Source organism: Sphaerodactylus townsendi, linkage group LG03 (assembly GCF_021028975.2).
Source record: "Sphaerodactylus townsendi isolate TG3544 linkage group LG03, MPM_Stown_v2.3, whole genome shotgun sequence".
NCBI lineage: Eukaryota > Metazoa > Chordata > Lepidosauria > Squamata > Sphaerodactylidae > Sphaerodactylus > Sphaerodactylus townsendi.
In genome coordinates, this window is record NC_059427.1 from 13,873,342 (window position 1) to 13,892,326 (window position 18,985).

Sequence of the window (18,985 nt, forward strand, 5' to 3'; positions counted from 1 at the left end):
ATTTTGCCATGTGATTTTTGCCTTAGTTACGCCCCTCCTCTCAGCAGTAGCGCACAGAACTTGAAGCAGTCTAGCAGGAGGTGCACCGGCGTGCGTGGCAGCCTGCGCTTGCGTGCATTCGTTTCCCGCTTAAGGACCGGCGCAGCGGCTGCGTCCTTGCCACAGCCCCGCCCAGGAATGCCCCCACCCCCAGAATGCCCGGCCATGCCCCCGTCGTGCCCCGCCCAGCCCCATTGGTGCTACGCCTCAGTTTGAATCCCACCCCCATGGGAACCTGCTACTAAAATTTTTGGATCCCACCACTGGGCAGGTGTTTTTATTGCAATGGATATTTTTCTCCAGAACGGTTGACTAACAGCCACAAAACCTTATCATTAGCCACCTCTGCAAAATCATCCCATTGGCTTGTTTGCGGTTTTTCTTTTTTTGCATATTTTTAGAACGCGCTTAGTTAATCTTTGAAAAAACATTTTTGGGTGGTTTATTGCTATTCTCATTCTTCTTGCTATTGGTTAGTGATGGTGGACATTTCTTTATTGTATGCCCCTTTTGGAGCCTTTGAGGTGGAGAGTGCAGGTGAGAAATGGCTTAAATAAATAATCTGGATAATAAGCTGGATGTGTACAGTCAAACAAGAGAATGTTGCTGGGGAGCTGACGCTGCAACCTGTGGCTGCCATGTTCTGTGTCTGTACTCCTGGACCTTTAAGAGAAGACTGCAAACTGGGGGAAGGGGGGAACAGAGTAGGTGAAGAGTCTCCTAGCATAGCAAGAAATGACAAGAAAAGCATTTACTGGTACTACATTTCTCTGTAATATAATTGTTGTTAATGGTACAACAGCAGGGCTAGAAAAATACTGGCAACCCTCCAGACAGTGAGACAGCATCCTCTAAGAGTGGAAAGCCGCAGACAGCTCATGCATTGAGTTAATGTTCAAAAGTGTGAGTGCTGATCATTTCTACTGAATTTTGTGAAAATAGATATCTATTGCTTTTGTTCAGTTGCCTTTCAAACCACTAGGTGCTCCAAGTGTTGTACAGTAAAATCCAAATTGTGTATTTTCCCCACTTAGGAAGCTGGGATAGAGCCAAAGCTGAGTGAATGAACTGTGATCTGGGAGGTTTCCAGATCAAATCTCTGCCATGAACTCAGTGGGTGGCCTTAAGCAGAGGTGGGATCCAGCAGGTTCTCACAGGTTCCCGAGAGTAGGTTACTAATTATTTGCTTGTGCCGAGAGGGGGTTACTAATTGGTGATTTTGCCACGTGATTTTTGCCTCTCAGCAGTAGCACACAGAACTTGAAGCAGTCTAGCAGGAGGTGCACCGGTGTGCGTGGCAGCCTGCGCCTGCGTGCATTCGTTTCCCGCCCAAGGACTGGCACAGCGGCTGCGTTCTTGCCACAGCCCCGCCCTGGAATGCCCCGCCCCCAGAATGCCTGGCCACGCCCACATTGTCCCCCGCCCATCCCCATTGGCGCTACGCCACAGTTTGAATCCCACCACCATGGGAACCTGTTACTAAAATTTTTGGATCCCACCACTGGCCTTAAGTGAAACATCATCTCTCAGGACATCCCCACCACTGCTATAGAAAGCTAACCCTGCCGATGTGCCTCACAAGACTGTTGTATTGATTACAGCAAGATAACATGAGAGAGAAGCATTTTATTTTCAGAATGAAACAGTGCAGTGTGGAAATGGCAGAAGGATTCTTGGGTCCATTCAGTTCCTGAGCATCCAGGACTTGCCAAATGAACCGTCATTCGCTGCTTTCCTTGCTTCTGTTTTGTTCCATCATGTCGGAGGCTTTGGGGTCCCAACTTCTAAAGCAGAAGGAGGGGTGCTCCCCTGGCCGACAGAGCATCATGTAGATTGGGGCATTGTTGAGAGGCTTTGGTTGCCTGTTGTGGGGCTTTGGTTGCCTGTAAGAAAAAGAGGCAACAAGCTATGTAGGTATGGTCAAAACCAGAGGTGGGAACCAGCAGGTTCTCACAGGTTTCCGAGAGTAGGTTACTAATTATTTGTGTGTGCCGAGAGGGGGTTACTAATTGGTGATTTTGCCATGTAATTTTTGCCTTAGTTACGCCCCCCTCTTCAGCAGTAGTGCGCAGAACTTGAAGCAGTCTAGCAGGAGGTGCACCGATGTGCGTGGCAGCCTACGCCTGCGTGCATTCGTTTCCTGCCCAAGGACCGGCGCAGCAGTTGCGTCCTTGCCACAGCCCCGCCCAGGAATGCCCCGCCCAGGAATGCCCGGCCACACCCCCGTCATGCCCCGCCCAGCCCCATTGGTGCTATGCCACAGTTCGAATCCCACCACCATGGGAACCTGTTACTAAAATTTTTGGATCCCACCACTGGTCAAAACTCTGGCAAAGGCCAGGCACCGCCACCCCTGCACATGTGGAATATTAATAATATGGAATGTGGAAAAAAGAAACATGAATTAGGAGGGCAATTATTGAGCTTTGAGCCAAGACTTTGTGGCTAACAGGGTTAGAGCAGGTGGAACTTAGAACAGTGAAATCTGGTTTTGTTGGAAGACAGTGCTTAAAAAGGGTTTTCTGACTCTGTGTCTGACAGAAATTCCATAAAACCTCTTATTTGTTAGGAAATGAAATAAACTTAGTGACGTTTACTGCACTCATGGCATGTGTAAAGGACCACGAGTTAAGATGAGTGAAGATAAGGAAAAGGTCAAGCCTGACGTCAGACTCCAGGTGCAGGAAGAGGTATGTGCTCTGGCATCGGGCCATACCTGTATAAAAAAGGGGCTTTAGACATAATGATGTGTGTTTGGTTGGTTGAAGAGAGGAGTGTACGTGTGTTTGTTGGAGAGTGAAGCCTGTAAATTCCGTACAGTGGTGTTTGTTTTGTTCCTGTCGGGTAACAAGATAAAAAGCCTTTCTGCTGGAAAGAAAACGACACTCTGTTTCTTGTTGTGCCTTACCAGACCTGGGTTGGGGTGCTTTGTGAATTGCGCTGACATTATTGTCATCAGATGTAATTTTTAGTTTTCAGGCAAGAACTGGCTGTGGCAGGAAGCCACATTTTAGTGGGGTGCTGTGTGGTTTCTGGGCTGCGTGGCCGTGTTCTAGCAGCATTCTCTCCTGACGTTTCGCCTGCATCTGTGGCTGGCATCTTCAGAGGATCTGAGGCGAAACGCAGGCGAAACGTCAGGAGAGAATGCTGCTAGAACACGGCCACACAGCCCGGAAACCGCACAGCACCCCAGTGATCCCGGCCGTGAAAGCCTTCGACAGCTACATTTTATCTTGACAGCTGAGCTGTATTTTTAACAGCTCCCTTGCAGGCAGAAATTCAGCAGCTGCAGACCACCATAGCAGGACAATGCTGCCTATTTGGAATTTCTGATTGTAATGCAGAGGCTACTCTGTTTCGTAGCCTGTTGTTTCTGTTCACTTCTGGAAGCATCAGTGATCAAACCAGGAAGTGTATGCTGACAAACTGGTGGCCCAGTTAGAGTTACCAGTACTTACAGAAAAACGTTCCCTCCCTGTTATAAAGGTTTATTGTGTTGAAATGGGCACCTGAAGCATGGCACAGGGGTAAATAACAGTCTTCTATTCAATAACACTCCCGTTGGCAACTCTACTCTTCACTAAGGGGCACTGTGGTTTCCTCAGTTCTTACTCTAAATATGGGAACGCCACAGGGCTGTGTGTTGAGTCCTTTATTGTTCACCCTTTATACATATGATTGTACTCCTGTCTATCGTAGTAACACCATTATCAAATTTGCCGATGACACAACGGTGGTGAGGCTCATCTCTGGAGGGGATGAGTCTGCCTATCGGAGTGAGGTGGACCGACTACTCTCATGGTGCAGGGAAAATAACCTGGTTCTTAATACTAACAAGACAAAGGAGCTTATAGTGGACTATAGAAGGAATGGCTCAGAAATTCAGCCCTTGACTAAAAATGGAGATCAAGTAGAGCAGGTGGCTAGTTTTAAATTTCGGGGCATTATGATTAAAGAGGACTTGACCTGGGGCGTACAGACTGCCACGGTCGTTAAGAAGGCCCAGCAAAGACTGTACTATCTGAGACTTTTAAGGAAACAACAACTGGATGGAAAACTCCTGGTGTCCTTTTACCGCTGTGCTATAGTGTCTTAACCTACTGCATCTGTGTATGGTTCTCCAGTTGCACAGTGGCAGATAGGAAGGCGCTCCAAAGGGTGATCACTACTGCACAGAGGATTATCGGCTGCCCTCTCCCCTCCTTGGAAGAACTCTATAATTCCCGAAGCCTAAAGAAAGCCCAAAATATTCTGACCCGTCTCATCCAGCACACACTCTTTTTGAACTGTTACCATCCGGCAGACGATACAGGTCTATCAAAACTAGGACAAAGAGGCTTAGAGACAGCTTCTACTCCAGAGCTGTGGCTATGCTAAACTCCGCGGCTTCGTGTTGATGTGTTTGGGGCTGTGTAGGGATGGGTGGAGGAAGGGGAAAGTGAGGATGATGGATGTATGAGTCTGAAATTGTGTGCATCGAGGAATGCTGCTGTAAATTTCGTTGTGCGTGCACAATGACAATAAAATGCTTATGCTTATGCTGTGGATGTGCATGTGTGTGGCCGTAAAATGAAGGATGTAGTGATGCACTGCTGACCCAGCAGCACCGTGGTAGAACGTTGGGATGCCAATGGACCTACGGCCTTGCTGGTCGCACCGCACCCCCACTCCTCATCCCCCTATGAGTCACGGGTCATGAACTGTCTGGCTCAGTCACCGGGCGCAGGGACAATGGTCTTGCCCCCAGGTGAGGATTAGGCTCAGACGCTTACGCTCCTCTCCGCACGTAGCCAGGTGAGATCATGCATCACATGATGATCTCCAGGTCTCCCGGTCTCCCGCTCATCTCCCTACCCACCTCCTTTACACGCCCACAATGAAACCCTAATAGAAAGTGCGAGACCAGCACAGGGCAGAGTTGTCAGGATCGCGAAAACCAGCGCTGCTGCTGGCAGCTCCATCTAGATGAAACCTCCTCAGCGTCTAGCCTATTCCTTACTTGGCTGACCCTCCCGGGATGACCTGGCTGGTGCGAAACCGGGAATCCTCGAACCTCCCACCCTGCTTTCCACACGTGCAGCCTGGGGGGCTAGATACGAAGTCCAGCTGGATGGCATCCCAGGGACCACCCGTTTGATGTCGCCTGTCCTCTGGATGAAGCGCTGTCAGAGACAAGCGTCCCTAGGACACTCGTCCCGGCGGAACACGGTGGAAATTATAGAGACTTGCAAAAGCAGGGCTTATGACAAACGTTGGCGAACTGGCGTTAACGAAAATGCGGCAGGGTCCAGTAAAGAGGGGAGCTAGCAAATTGGTTCAGGGTGAGAACTCAGTGTCCATGAATTTTGGGGGGGGGGGACATTGAATCTTAAGGACTGGGAAAACATCGAGGCGCCTCTTACGCTTAGACCCACCAGCTGGCGCCGATGGCCGCTGCTACTGACGTGGGGAGCAATGTTTTGTAAGCCATCAGCCTGCACAATTTCTGAAACCACTTGCGTGGCAGGCAGCCCTCCTGCTTTGATCTTTCGCTATTTCAACCCCAAGATTTCTCCTGTCCACTAAATTGGGCCTGTCCTCCTTCCTGCTCCTTCACCAGTTCAAACTCTCCAGCGGCTCCAGCCGCCCCTCCTACTCCGCCTTCATTTCCATTACCACCTCCGTCCAGCCCGCGTAATGGCGGGTTTCAAAACTCTATGAGCGTGGTAACTTGATCTACAAGCGGAGAGCTGATGCGAGATTCTTGCATTGTGCCCGATCCACTTCACAGATACTGAGGGGGGGGGGGAGGTGAAGTCATTTGTGAGTTAGCCGGTACGCCAGCTATAACATCCTCACTGAGCTCCGCCAGCGGTGGGTGGAGCAGTAGAGTCACCAGCTGAGAGGGCATGCTGGTATTCGAGGAATCACTGGATTTCGGTGACTGGAAGACCCTACCTTCCATGTCCTATGACCCTGCACAATTTGTAATCTAGAGCCGAGTTCCGCCTGACAGTAACAACAGCACTGGGGCAGCCGCTCACGGCCTTCTACACCGCTCAGCTTTACGGCTTTTGATGCCTTCAGTAACCCCAACAATCAGATCGTCCCTGCGTTGCCCTACCGATTCGCCTCTAGATGCTGTAGAAGCGTTACGAAAGTCCTAATGCCCGGGCAATAACCAGGCTGCTTGCCGGCCAGAGCCTCGAAACCCTGCTCTGGTTTGTGAAACCTGAGCTCCAGGAGGCCCTCAGAGGCAATTGTAGCGAAGGAAACAGGGCGGTACCCTTAATGCATGCTTATGGAGAGCGCCTCCGGCTGAATTCATAAAGCGATCACGAGCCTAGGAGGAACCCGAGCTGGCCCGACATGCCAAACTTGGGATATCCGGGTCTTCGCCCATCAAGCCAACCTTCTGGTCAGCCCTCTCCGCTCATGAGGCCGAGGCCTGGTTTCGATTGCGACGAAGCCAAGGACATTCGAGGAATTGTAGGCTGCCAGTGAGGACCTACAACCCTGGCCGGAGGAGGGTCTCTCCCAGAGGCGAGACTGGGAAGTCCGGGCGAGGCGCTCCCAATGCCAGCTGGGAGGCCAGCGCCGGTGGCATCTCAACCCGGAACCAAGATCGCACCTCAGGCCAACTTCCCAGACTCCCCCAGAGATCTTAGCTGCTCCAGCTCAATTATGTTGATCCCACATCCCCACGCGAGGAGACCATTAGGCTGGTCTTGCCAAAGCTTTCTCCGCCCAGCTGAACAGAGTTGTTCACATCATCCCAGGGGTCACATCGACCCATGCCAGAAGGGAGCCATCCACATCCAAGTATGGACAAACATCCTGCAGAGCACCAGTTCACGGAATGCCACCTCTATATGCAGGTCTAATCCCCAAAGTTCAGCTAAATCATCCTGGTTGCTTTCAAAGCTCCCCCCTCTCATCCTCTTCCTGCTCTACTAGCCCTTACTTCGAAGTCCGCCGTACCTCCATGGTGCCCCAAGAATGGCACGCATTTCCATCTCTGCAGAGTCCACAGTCCCGCAATTACAGCAGAGATGCTTGCGACGGAAGAGGGACTGGATTTTGAGCCCTCCTCCGAGGCCCCATAGCCAATCCTGGGTGTAGAGGCATATAGAAGGGGGGGAAGATAACAGCACAATGGCCTTAAGCCAAAGTCCTTAGTGAAGAAGCCCCCTTGGCCCCTCTCCAGCTGTAAGGTTCAAACCAGATCTCATGGCCTCTGAGCCTGTGCAAAGCCCTAAGCTCAAAGCTCCCAGTGGCAACAAAGATGGTCAGCATACCTCAGAGGCAAAATCTCAAATCAGGTTACCAATCCTCCCTCGTTACTTTATATGTGCTCTGCTTGTACCTATTTGTGTTCTGTATGTCTTACCCCTTTCAAAGAGACCCTAAAGTTTTTTCCCCTCATGGGGGGGTTTTCCATTACTTCTAAGCTATGCTCTTATTAGCTTCAATTAAAGTTTTCTCCCCTTCCTGATTATGTGTACCAATGCCAGGACTTACGCCCATTGTATCCATAAGCAGGGACACAGCTGATGCATTGCTCCCAAGGATACCGATAGGACCTACTTCAAAGCTACGCCTCTATCTTAGTTTTAAACCTTCAAACTTTTCTTCAAACCTCTCATAGGGAACCTTTTCCTTCGTCCATCTGAGCCTACACTGCCACATTGGCGTGGCGCAAGTTTACATGTGAAGCCAAAATCGGTACCATGCTCCCACGTTCTCTGCTGGGGGCTCCCTGGCTAGTCACGGGTGCCAAGGGGTCTCTCGAAGCCACCCTATCTTACACAGCCTCGCTGCTTGAAGGTGAGAAGCTGACTCAAGCGACAGATTGCCACGGAGGAGGGTAGAGCTGACTTCCAAACCAACCCCCCCCCTGCCTTCCTTTCTGCACACCTCCCTCTCTAATGGGTGGCAGCACCCCACCTCTAGATCTAGGATCTGATAGGAGACTTTGCAAACCTCTCAATTTGCTCCTGTGATCAAACCTCAAGCCCAGGAACTGTTTCTTTGCATCTTCTCTATATCTCCCTATGGAAGGCGTATATTCTGATGCTTATTATAATTGTGAATTGTTCAAGTTGCTTTGCAAAACCCACACCTTAGGCGGTGGTTAGGATTGTTTTACAAACAAACATCCGACCTGGATATGACCTCTCCCTTCTCCCACAAGCCTTGAGGGCAATTCCCACTACCTTGTATCTCTAGCATGAGATATTTGCAAGTGATGGTTGTCGGAATGGAGCCAAAACTCGCCCTACTTGGCAGCTAAAACTACGCAGGGGAGTAGTTCCCCTATTGACCCAATCAGGTCTCATCCATGAATACATATCAAAGGTACTCTTCTCTATTCTCTATCAAAAATTGCCCACTCAGGACTCGGGCTTTCCATTATCATCTATAAAGGCAGTGCTCAGCCAGCCGCCAAAACCCTGGGGAAAAGCGTCAACATTTTCTCTTCTATACAGGTCAGCTCGCCATGCCAGGCCAGCCCATCCCGGAGATGGGCGGGGGGGCCTCCCTGGAGATCCGACCCGCCCGCCCTGTTGAGAGAGAGCCGATCACCCTCGGCTGGAGCCAAGATGGGAGGGACCTCTCTGGAGACCAGTGCCCATTCTTCCCGCGGATGCATGACCCAGGCTGCCGATTCGAGATGGCTGTGGCTCAAGGTTGGCCCGGCTGTGTGTGCTGCTCCTCATCTACAGCAGCATTTCTCTCTCCTCTCTGCAGCCCTGGCTTGAGGCAGGAATTTGCAGCCAGGAACATTTGATAGATTCAACCCTTGGGAGACTCTCCGTATTTTTCAGCAGACTTGAATAATTGTTGAACCGCCTTCTCCACAACCTTGCTCGTGAGAATCACTGGAGCCTCTGTGCTAAGAGACTATCGGTAGCTCTCCTACGGCTCTTGAAATCCATGGACTCCTATACGATCGCTATCTGTAGCTTTGGTGAATCAGAGCTGTGAAGCCATGCATTGGACAATTATGCAACCACTTGGTTTGCCTTCAACTTCCTTATCATCCAGCCCTATCGTTTAGCCATGTTTGCTGTTTAATTTGGCCATGCCCTAGTTTTGAAGTTATGTTGGCTATTTATTGCTGCATTTCCGCCTGTCTGTCTGCGGGACTCCTCTGCTACCCCAGGCTCCACCCAGGGCCGGACGCCCGCTCCGCCGCCGCTCGCTCTGCCTTCGATCCCTCCTGTCCGGCTTGACGGTCGCCCTCTCAAAGTGAGGCCTGTCCCTCGCAACTTCCCTTGTGGGAGCCCGGACTGTTCCTGTAACACCAGAGACTATTGTACTGACTGGCCTGTGCCTCTTGAAGCCCATCAATTCCTCCATTGCTCTATGGTACTCTGGCCTCCGGGCAGCAGGAACTCGTCAAGCGATGGAACGATAGTGCAGCTATGATTTACTTATTGTTATTACATCACCAAGGTTGTGAAAATGTACATAATATGTGTTGTTTTAATCTCTTTCTGATAATTCCCAATTGATTCATGTAAGAGAATGCACGTGAGCTGCAGAAGTTGTATCTAATCTGAAGGTATGATGTTTTGCCCCATTGGTGGTCTCAGCCCTCTGGAGCTGGCTGCGGGGAGGATGGTTAGTGTTATTGTACAGCTCTGCATTGGTTTAATTGTGTGCCTAGTTATGGATCTTGTTTTAGTTCAATGTGTGTCTAATATTGCCTATAGCGTGTACAAAGAAGCCCTCGAATTTCCCCTTACCACTTATTATGATTCTAATGTTACACAAGCAGCTTGGTCCAGCTTGATAGTCTGGCCCGGAGAGGAGACAGCGTCCACTACATCTCTTATAGCATTCCTGGTCCCCTTTTTTTTAAAATGTAAAAGGAGATGAAGTGATGCACTGCTGACTAGCCCAGCACCGTGTGGTAGAAACGTTGGGGCGTAATGGACCCTGACCTTGCTGGTGCTGCACCCTCTATCCCTATGAGTCACGGGTCATGAACTGTCTGGCTCAGTCACGAGAGCAGGGACAATGGTCTTGCCCAAGGTGAGGTGGGCTCAGGCCACGCTCCTCTCCATACGTGGCAAGGTGGTCTGTGCATCATGATGATCTCCAGGTCTCGGTCTCCAGCTCTCCCTACCCACCTCCTTTACACGCCCACAATGAAACCCTAATAAAAGGTGCGAGAGACCAGCACAGGGCAGAGTTGTCAGGATCATGAAAACCCGCGCTTCCTGCTGCTGACGCTCTCCGCCAGATGAAACCTCCTCCGCGTCTCGCCTATTCCTTAGCGACGACCCTGCGGGGATGACTACAGAAGGGTGTGATGTAATTTCATACAATCCAAACACAGTTTACAGAAGCACAGGGACCATTCCCTATAGCAAATATTGACAGTCTCCCAGTTTTGCTTTTAAAGTGCAATCCTATGCAGAGTTACTCCAGTCTAACCCCCTGAAATGAGTGGGTTTTAAATTGGAGTAGCTTTCCTTAGGATTGCTCTGTTACCAGAATGTTTTGGAAAAGGCTGAAGATACCAGTGTCTTATATTAATTTTTTGCATATCCCAAAGATGCGCTTATGTCTCTTATTTTCAGGGGATGTATCTCATATTTTTCTATGTTGTTCTGTTCCATGATTCTGCTGGCATGCTTCCAAACAAAAGAAACTTTGCTTACCGATCTCTTACACTTTCAGGGGGATGCCTTATAGCTTTCCCTCGCGACTTCAGCAAAAAAAACCTCCTACTACTGATCTTATTTTACCAGTGGGATGTCTGCTATATGGGGAAACAGGGTAGATTAGCACCTGGGAGCACTCCAAGAGACTCTCTAACCGTCCCTTTGTTGAAAGTGGATTTGTTTGGAGAATGGTGTCAGACTTCTTGATGAATTCTAATTCAGCAGATTCATGTTGAGGTCTCCCTTTGAAGTATTCCTTCCAGAGCACAGTGGCTGTAGATCATTCACTGTGGGTGCTGGGGAGACAGAAACGCCCCCTCCCTGGTTTCTGAAAGGAAGGAGAAACTAATCTTTTGGCAGCGGGGAAAAACTCAACTCACCAACTTGGCAGATCCGATTCTTGTGCAGGGACAGAGGCTCTCTCAAATCCTCCTGGCGCAGGGAAGCAGCTATTTTCCTTGCCACATAGCGGCAGGCTGAGTAAGAAAGATTTGATACTTGAGAATTTGTTTTTCTGGAGATACAGGAAATGTGAGCTTGACTGTTCTGTAGACCACAGCTCCAGTTCTGTCCTTCTCTCCATTTTTACCGTGACAAGCCTTCCCCATCCCCACTTTTCTTCTTTTAACTGGTAGGCACTTCTCTTCCTGAAATTCTTAGCGACCCCAGGTAGCCTGACTTCATTTACCTATATTTACACTGATTCTGAGCCCTCTCTGGAGGAAGACAACGTAGGATACAGAAGTTTTAATTAAAAACAAAACAAAACTACATACCGGCTATTATGAGTCACACCATGGTTGACTGGGATGTCAGCGAGCAAGGACACAGCTTTGTCTCTTGCGTAAAAGGAATTAGGGGAGAAACAGGAGAGGTGGAGAAAGGTATTGTGGGAGATGTAGTTCTAAGTCTCAGGTTCTTTTCCAATGATTTGCCTCTGTCTGCGAGCCATGGAGCTTGAACGTCCGAACAGGTTTTTTCTTTCTTCCCTTCTCTTGCTTGAAGGAAAAGGTACTGAAATCACACATTACTCTGGAAATTTCTACACACCCGTTTTTAGTCTATACTTCTTTTTCTCTTTTAATTTGTGTTGAATCCAGTCCATTACAGAAGAGTAGTTTTGCGGCATGGTCTTTTTGTCCCTGTTTGAGATTTTTCTTTGTCCTTTCCCTATTCTCATCCAATGATTTTTTTGCCAAAGCTCATGAAAACACTTTGATGTTGTGGTTTTTCCGAGTTGTTTGGCCCTGTTCCAGTAGTATTTTCTCCTGACGTTTCACCGGCATCCGCGGCTGGCATCTTCAGAGGACCAAGAGAAAATACTACTGGAACAGGGCCATACAACCCAGAAAACCCACAACATCCTAGTGATGTTGGCCGTGAAAGCCTTTGACAAAAACACTTTAATGACAGTATGCATATGTTCTCCCTCCTCCAGTGGCTGACAGAAACCGTGGAAACCACAAGGTCATGATAAAATAGTCTAAGTAAAACCAGCAGTGGTAAAATATAGCTACCGTGTTTCCCCGAATATAAGACAGTGTCTTATATTAAATTTTGCTCCCAAAGATGTGCTATGTCTTATTTTCAGGGGATGTCTTATTTTTCCTGTGTTCTGTTCATCAGGCATGCTTCCAAACAAAAACTTTGCTACGTCTTACTTTCGGGGGATGCCTTCTATTTCGCACTTCAGCAAAACCTCTACTATGTCTTATTTTTCGGGGATGTCTTATATTAGGGGAAACAGGGTAGTCAGCAACACAGTAAAAATCAAACAGGCCCTCACTGCAATATCCTCCACCAAAATTACAAAGATAAAATCTGTTACTGGCAGCCCAAGTTCAGGGGAAGGCATTTTACTTACAGAAATTTTTTTAAATGTGTGTGCTGATAGTACAAGATGGCTATTCTGAAATATTCTGGAATGCTGAAAGCTACAGATTTTTGCAAAGCCACCTGAATTTCTGTCAGATCTTGTTTAGTACAGAGCTGGAGTTGTGAATTCAGTGTCTCAAATATGCCACAGACTGTCTCTGTTGCCATATGTGAAATAGAAATTGCAGTTATTTTTCCCATTCAACTTTGATTTGGGGGCAAAAGTGTGATGCCTCAGTATTGCATGCCATAGCAATGAACTCTTTCTGGGATGAAAGTCCCATTGAACTTGGTGGATAACTTGTGTTCGTCTTTGTCTTCTCCTGAGTGGTTCAGAGATGATGAGAGTCTAATTGCGCAGGCCCTGGTTTTATTTATATTGCATTGTAAAGCTCCGTGTAATTGCTAGTGCCGCATTAGTAATGAACATACGACATTTTAGCACGTTTTGTAAAGAAGTTGTGGCAATATTTCCTTATTTTCACATGCAAAGCTCTGAGTTGTGAGCCTTCTTGCAGCCATTTTATTATAGCGCTGTCTGTTGTTTACGTAACAGATTTTGACCTACCTTCCTCCAAGGAGTTCTGTCTCCTTGCTGGTGGTGTGCATACTTTTTTCTTCCCGCCGTTTTACCATCCTAACAACTCTGTGAGGTGGTTTAGCGTGATGGATGGATGACCTGAAGTCTCCCAGTAAGTTTCAGTCCAGGGTGGGGAATGGAAGTTGAAGAAAGCCACCAATTTGATAGGGATGCCAATCTCCAGGTAGGACCTGGGGATCACTTCAAATTAAGGCTCATTTCCAGACTACAGAGAACAGTTCCCCTGGCAAAAATGGATGCCTCGGACGGTGGACTCTATGACATGTTCCTGTCCTCCCCTGGCTCCATCTCCAAATCTCCCGGAGTTTCCATACTTGGTTCTGGCAAACCTAGTCCCTCATCCCACGCCAGTGGCCAGGGAAGACGTTATGTGTTCCAAGCCCCAAATTACCTGCAACTAGAAAACTGGTTGGCCAGAACTCACGTGAGTGGAAGTTTCGGTGGAGAAGGAGAAACTCCCCACAAGTCCCTAGTAGATATTTGCCATTTCTCTGTCTTGAAACTTTGGCCCTTTCCGCATGGGCCTTTTACAGCGCCCTGGGAACGGCAAAAACGCCGTCCCGAGGGAGCTGTTCGCATGTGGGGAGCGAGGTGGGAAAATGGCGGCTTCCAGCCGCTGCCGTGCGAACGGCAGCAGCTGGAAGGTGCCATCCCTCCCCCCTTGCCCGATCGACTTACTGTCCCTGCAACCGTCCGGCGCGTCGCCGAGGCCTGGGGACACGCCCCCCCCCCTGCCCTGCGACTCCGGAGCGGTTGCACAGGGCAGGGGGGCGTGTCCCCTGGCTTCGGTGATGCGCCGGATGGTCACAGGGATGGTAAGTCGATCGGGCGACGGCGCGGCGCCATCTTCCTGGTTGTTACCGGGACCGTTCGTGAAAATGGTCCTGGGGGGGTTGGGTCAGCGTCATGTACGCCGACCCGACCCCCAGCGCGGCCGTGCAGAAGCGGCCTTAGTGTTGAAACTAACCCACTTTCCTTTTTTGGCAGTTGACCAATTGAAGGCCAAAAAAGCCCTTCCTCAGAATAACAGTGTCTTGTTATGATGGGGAAATGCACTAAACTGTAGATTGTGCTCACCCATCGTTTTCCCCAGCCTTAACATTTCTAAATTTGAGGATAGACGCCCAGTAGGATTTCCAGTTTATGTGTGGGACCTGGAGATCTTCCAGAATTGCAACTTATCTCCCGATGAACGAGACCAGTTTCACTGGAGAAAATGGTGGCTTCAGAAAGTGGTCCTTATAGCATTGTACCCTTTCCCAAATCTCCAGGAATTTCATAGTCTGGAGTTGGCAGTCCTAGGGTCCACCCTCCTGGGTGGACGGTGCAATGTATAAATTCTACCTCACCAAATATTTCCCACTGGGATTCTCTTACCTCTCCCTCCAGGACACGAGCAGGCTAATTCTCTCCCACTCCCCACCCAGCCACCCTTTCCCTGTTCTCATAGGCCCTTCCGCACATGCAAAATAATGCGTTTTCAAACCACTTTCACAACTGTTTGCAAGTGGATTTTGCTATTCCGCACAGCTTCAAAGAGCACTGAAAGCAGTTTGAAAGTGCATTATTCTGCATGTGCGGAATGAGCCATAGTTCCTGTAGCTTTTGAGCCCTTTAAGTCTTCACCCCTCTTCTGGTTAATATACAAAGTCACATTTTTCTTCATCCTTGGAGAGTCCCTAGAGAGGCAAGAGGCCCCTTTTTCTCTGTGCGGGTGGCCCAATTTGGACTCATCATCCATAGTGTAATGGCAGAATTTACAATTTGGAGACATTCCCTGACGTTTAACTGTGTTAGGGGACTGATAGTTTGGGGACTTGTTCTTAGATCACGTCACCTTCGTCCTAGATTAAGGCTCAGAGAGTGTCATACTAGATATTTTTGTCGCTGCTTGTATTAAAGCAGCTTTAAGCCATTTCTTGCTTTGGTAGTCTTTGTCAGAGAGTGCAGAAATATTTCACAGATAAAAGCCAACCACTTTCCTGCTAGCTGCCGCAGTTTGTTTTCTAACGTCAGAAAATATGATTGAAGTCTATAAAATTATGCATGGGGTAGAAAATGTTGACAGAGAGAATTTTTTCTCTCTTTCTCACAATACTCGAACCAGGGGGCATTCATTGAAAATGCTGGGGGGAAGAAGTAGGACTAATAAAAGGAAACACTTCTTCGCGCAACGTGTGATTGGTGTTTGGAATATGCTGCCACAGGAGGTGGTGATGGCCACTCACCTGGATAGCTTTAAAAGGGGCTTGGACAGATTGATGGAGGAGAAGTCGACCTATGGCTACCAATCTTGATCCTCCTTGATCTCAGATTGCAAATGCCTTAACAGTCCAGGTGCTCGGGAGCAACAGCAGCAGAAGGCCATTGCTTTCCCATCCTGCACGTGAGCTCCCAAAGGCACCTGGTGGGCCACTGCGAGTAGCAGAGTGCTGGACTAGATGGACTCTAGTCTGATCCAGCTGGCTTGTTCTTATGTTCCTAACTCCAGCCAAATTGTGGACTTAGCCTCCGCCTGGATTTTTCCCACTGTGATGTGCGTGTCTGCCCTGATTCTCCGTTGGGGTTTCTTTACACGGTCTTGTTGTGTGAATTCAGACTGAGGGATTCCTAGAACCTCCAGGGCCCTGTGAAACTGCTCCACTGTGAATGGAAGTGTGTAAGCTCATACCTGTCAGTAGCAAAGTGCTGGACTAGATGGACTCTGGTGTGATCCAGCAGGCTACTTTTTATGTTCTTATGTTCTTAAAATAACAGGGAATCCCATGAACCTTTAATAAGCTCCTTCAATGTTGCTTTTTGCTGTCTTCACGTATTGTTAAACTTCAGCATAGCTTTCAGTGTAAGTGGCAGGCAGAACCGATATGGTGGCTAGAAGGCAGGGGAGAGAGTGAACATGAATGGAAGAGAAATCCCCCATCTCATAACTTTTCAAAAGACGAAGGAACAGGTTGGACCAAGAGTGTTTCCCCTTCCTTTTGTTTCTCCTTTCTGTGTGCCTCCATCTTAGCATCTCCTGGAAGATAGCTTCAGCTTTCTGTCCTGTTGCTAAGACAGGTGGTTGTCGAGGAAATGACGTTGGAAGGGGGGAAATGGGGGGGGGACCGTGGCAGAGAGCTAGAGGGAGGAATGTGACTGAGGCAGAAGCAAAATCGCATTCTCTCCCGGGCGAACTCTTTGATCCGACACCGCACTGAGCGAGAGGGGTAAGAGGAGGGAAAGATGGGTGGGAGGGATACCCATTTTGAAAATAAGTGTGAGTCTGCTGTCAAGGGGACAGCATCGGGAGGTGAGAATGGAGACGGGTGCCTGCTCGGAAAGGTAATTGCAGTAGGCGTGAACCAGCCTGGAGGGAGAGGTTGACAGTAGGTCGGAGTGTGGGAGCCCTACCCCCATTTTGAATGCTGTCTCCATGTGGAATCAAATGTGTCCGGTGGGGAGAGAACCACCGGGTATTGTAATGCAAGCAAATAAACTAAAGCCCGAGTCTCCAACCCACAGGCGATTTGTGATGATGCTTTGCTGTAGGACAGTGGTGGCGAACCTTTGGCACTCCAGATGCTATGGACTACAATTCCCATCAGCCCCTGCCAGCATAGCCAATTGGCCATGCTGGAAGTGGCTGATGGGAATTGTAGTCCATAACATCTGGAGTGCCAAAGGTTCGCCACCACAACTGTAGAAGCAGCGTGAACTGCTCAGGGAGAAACTGTCAGCAATTGAACGTTGGTAGTAAACAGTTGGGCCTTGGCAAAGGGGGATTGTGAACCCCAAATGGTTGGAGAAGCAAAGGCATTCTGGAGGATTGGTGGGCCACGGTGTCCAAAGAGGCCCCGGAGGCATAACGTGAACTAACCAGTTAAATATCTGACAATCTCTAGCGCTGTTGAGTGCTGATTATTCTGCAGCCTTTATCATGCACAAACCTATATAGCATAGATGTCAAACCCAGGCCCTCCAGGTGTTCATGGACTACAGTTCCCATCAGCCCATGCCAGCAGGGCCATTTGGCCATGCTAGCGGGGGATGCTGGGAGTTGTAGTCCATGAACATCTGGAGAGCCTGAGTTTGACACCTATGCTATATACAAACAGATCATATCTGTCTTCACAGCAACCGACTTAAGTTAGACCGTTGTCCTTCCTGTTTTACAGATGAGGAACTGAGGTTGAAGGAATGCGATTCACCCAAGGCTGCAAACCGAGTCAGCTGCTAATGTGGGATTTGAAATAAAAGGTTCTTTTTAGTTTCATACCCTCTGCTTTGTCCACTGGACTACATTGGCCTTCCAGGAAGGTTAAGGATGATGGTAGGGAGAGGGAGAAGAGAAATGGAGCGTAATCATTTATTGTTTCCAATGACAGTCGGTATTTCTTTTTTCTTCATCAGCAGCTACCCAGGGCTTCGAGGCTTCTCATCGTAACCAGCTCCTCCTGCTGGTGGAGGGGGGCATTACATTGCTAGCCTAGGGATTTTCTGGTTGATTGAGAAGGTAATGGCGAGTGGGAAGAATCAAGGTCCAAGTGGAAGGCCCGAGGGCCAAACCCCATGCTGCAACCAAGATGCAGTCAGAAGGGAGGCTGGGGCCAAGTTGAAAGGTGAGGCCCTGAAAGAGAACCGACCTCCCCCTGACCAACTAAGGTCAGCCAGCCGGGACAAACCGTGGGCCTGCCCTGATGGCACGTTTGTCAAATTGGTCTTGGAGGCTGGTACAGGTGTGGATAAGCCAAAAGAAGGTTCCATCTGCCAGGTCTTCATTGAGGCTGAGCCAGGAGGTCCCTTGAGCTACCCATCTCACAGCTGGGCTGAGGTGGAGCTTGGTGCAGGTGACGCCGAATGGGATGGAGCCATGGACCGTTGCCTGGAGACCATGCTGACTGGAGAACGAGCAGAACTGAGGCTAACGGGAGGCGGCAGCATTATTGTCCAGCTGGCCAGCTTCACGCAGACCAAGGACTCCTGGGAGATGAGTGCCAGCGAGAAGTGGAACCTGGTCATCCGCAACAAAGAGCACGGCGGCAAGCTCTACCGGGCTACAGGGATATGCGGCCACGAAGCGTGACCAGGCGCTTTCACAGCCAAGGCCACCAAGAAGGCTGCTGGTGGCAGCTGCTACTTGCAAAGCCCAGACTATGACCAGATTAAAGCTGAGCTCCACGCCAACCTGGCCGCCTGTCAGCTGAGACTGCGCCAGCCGGCCAACGCTGCTTGCAACTGTACCAAGACGTTGGCATTGCAGCCAACCAACACTAAGGCACTGTTTCGACGCGGCTTAGCTTACGATGCCATGAATGACCTGGAGGGGGCAGCGCAAGATCTGAAAGATGTGTTACGCGTGGAGCCAGGGAACCGGGCAGCCCGACGGGAGCTAGACAGGGTAATGGAGAGGATAAAGGCACGGGACGCCAAACTGGCGCGAGCCATGCAGAAAATGTTTGGTTGAATAAAAGGATTAACCCACAGCCTTGTGTGTTGGGTCATATACTATTTTCGCCCCACCCTTCTTTCCAAGTACTCCCGGGCAGCACGGCTCAATTTTTCATGTGTTATTCTGGCAAAACTCTTTAGGACAGTGGAGGATCGAACCACCTATGACCCAGGAGGTGCAAGACTAGAATTGGGGGAGGTGGTATGGCTCAGTGGTAAGAGCATCTGCTTGGCTTGCGGAAGGTCCTGAGTTAAATTCCCAGCATTTTCAGTTGAAAAAGATCACGTAGTGGGTGATGTGAATGACTTTGTCCTAGGACAGTGATGGCACGGGTGCCAGAGGTGGCACTCAGAGCCCTCTCTGTGGGCACGTGCAAACAGAGTGCCC

The 18,985-nt window shown here is 49.4% G+C and overlaps 1 protein-coding gene and 1 long non-coding RNA gene across 2 annotated transcripts; one reads left to right on the top strand and one right to left on the bottom strand.

Moving 5' to 3' along the window:
* Window positions 1-557: 557 nt before the first annotated feature.
* On the top strand, window positions 558-18,632 carry FKBPL (FKBP prolyl isomerase like). Its single transcript, XM_048489477.1, is given in 3 exon segments — window positions 558-576; window positions 17,325-17,406; window positions 17,560-18,632. A coding segment is annotated over 1 exon segment (948 nt). The 5' UTR covers window positions 558-576; window positions 17,325-17,406; window positions 17,560-17,665; the 3' UTR covers window positions 18,614-18,632.
* On the bottom strand, window positions 1,646-11,612 carry LOC125428911. Its single transcript, XR_007243876.1, has 3 exons — window positions 11,471-11,612; window positions 11,075-11,170; window positions 1,646-1,922 (listed from the first exon to the last, which is right to left on the bottom strand). It is a non-coding gene; the product is annotated as an uncharacterized LOC125428911 (long non-coding RNA).
* Window positions 18,633-18,985: the final 353 nt, after the last annotated feature.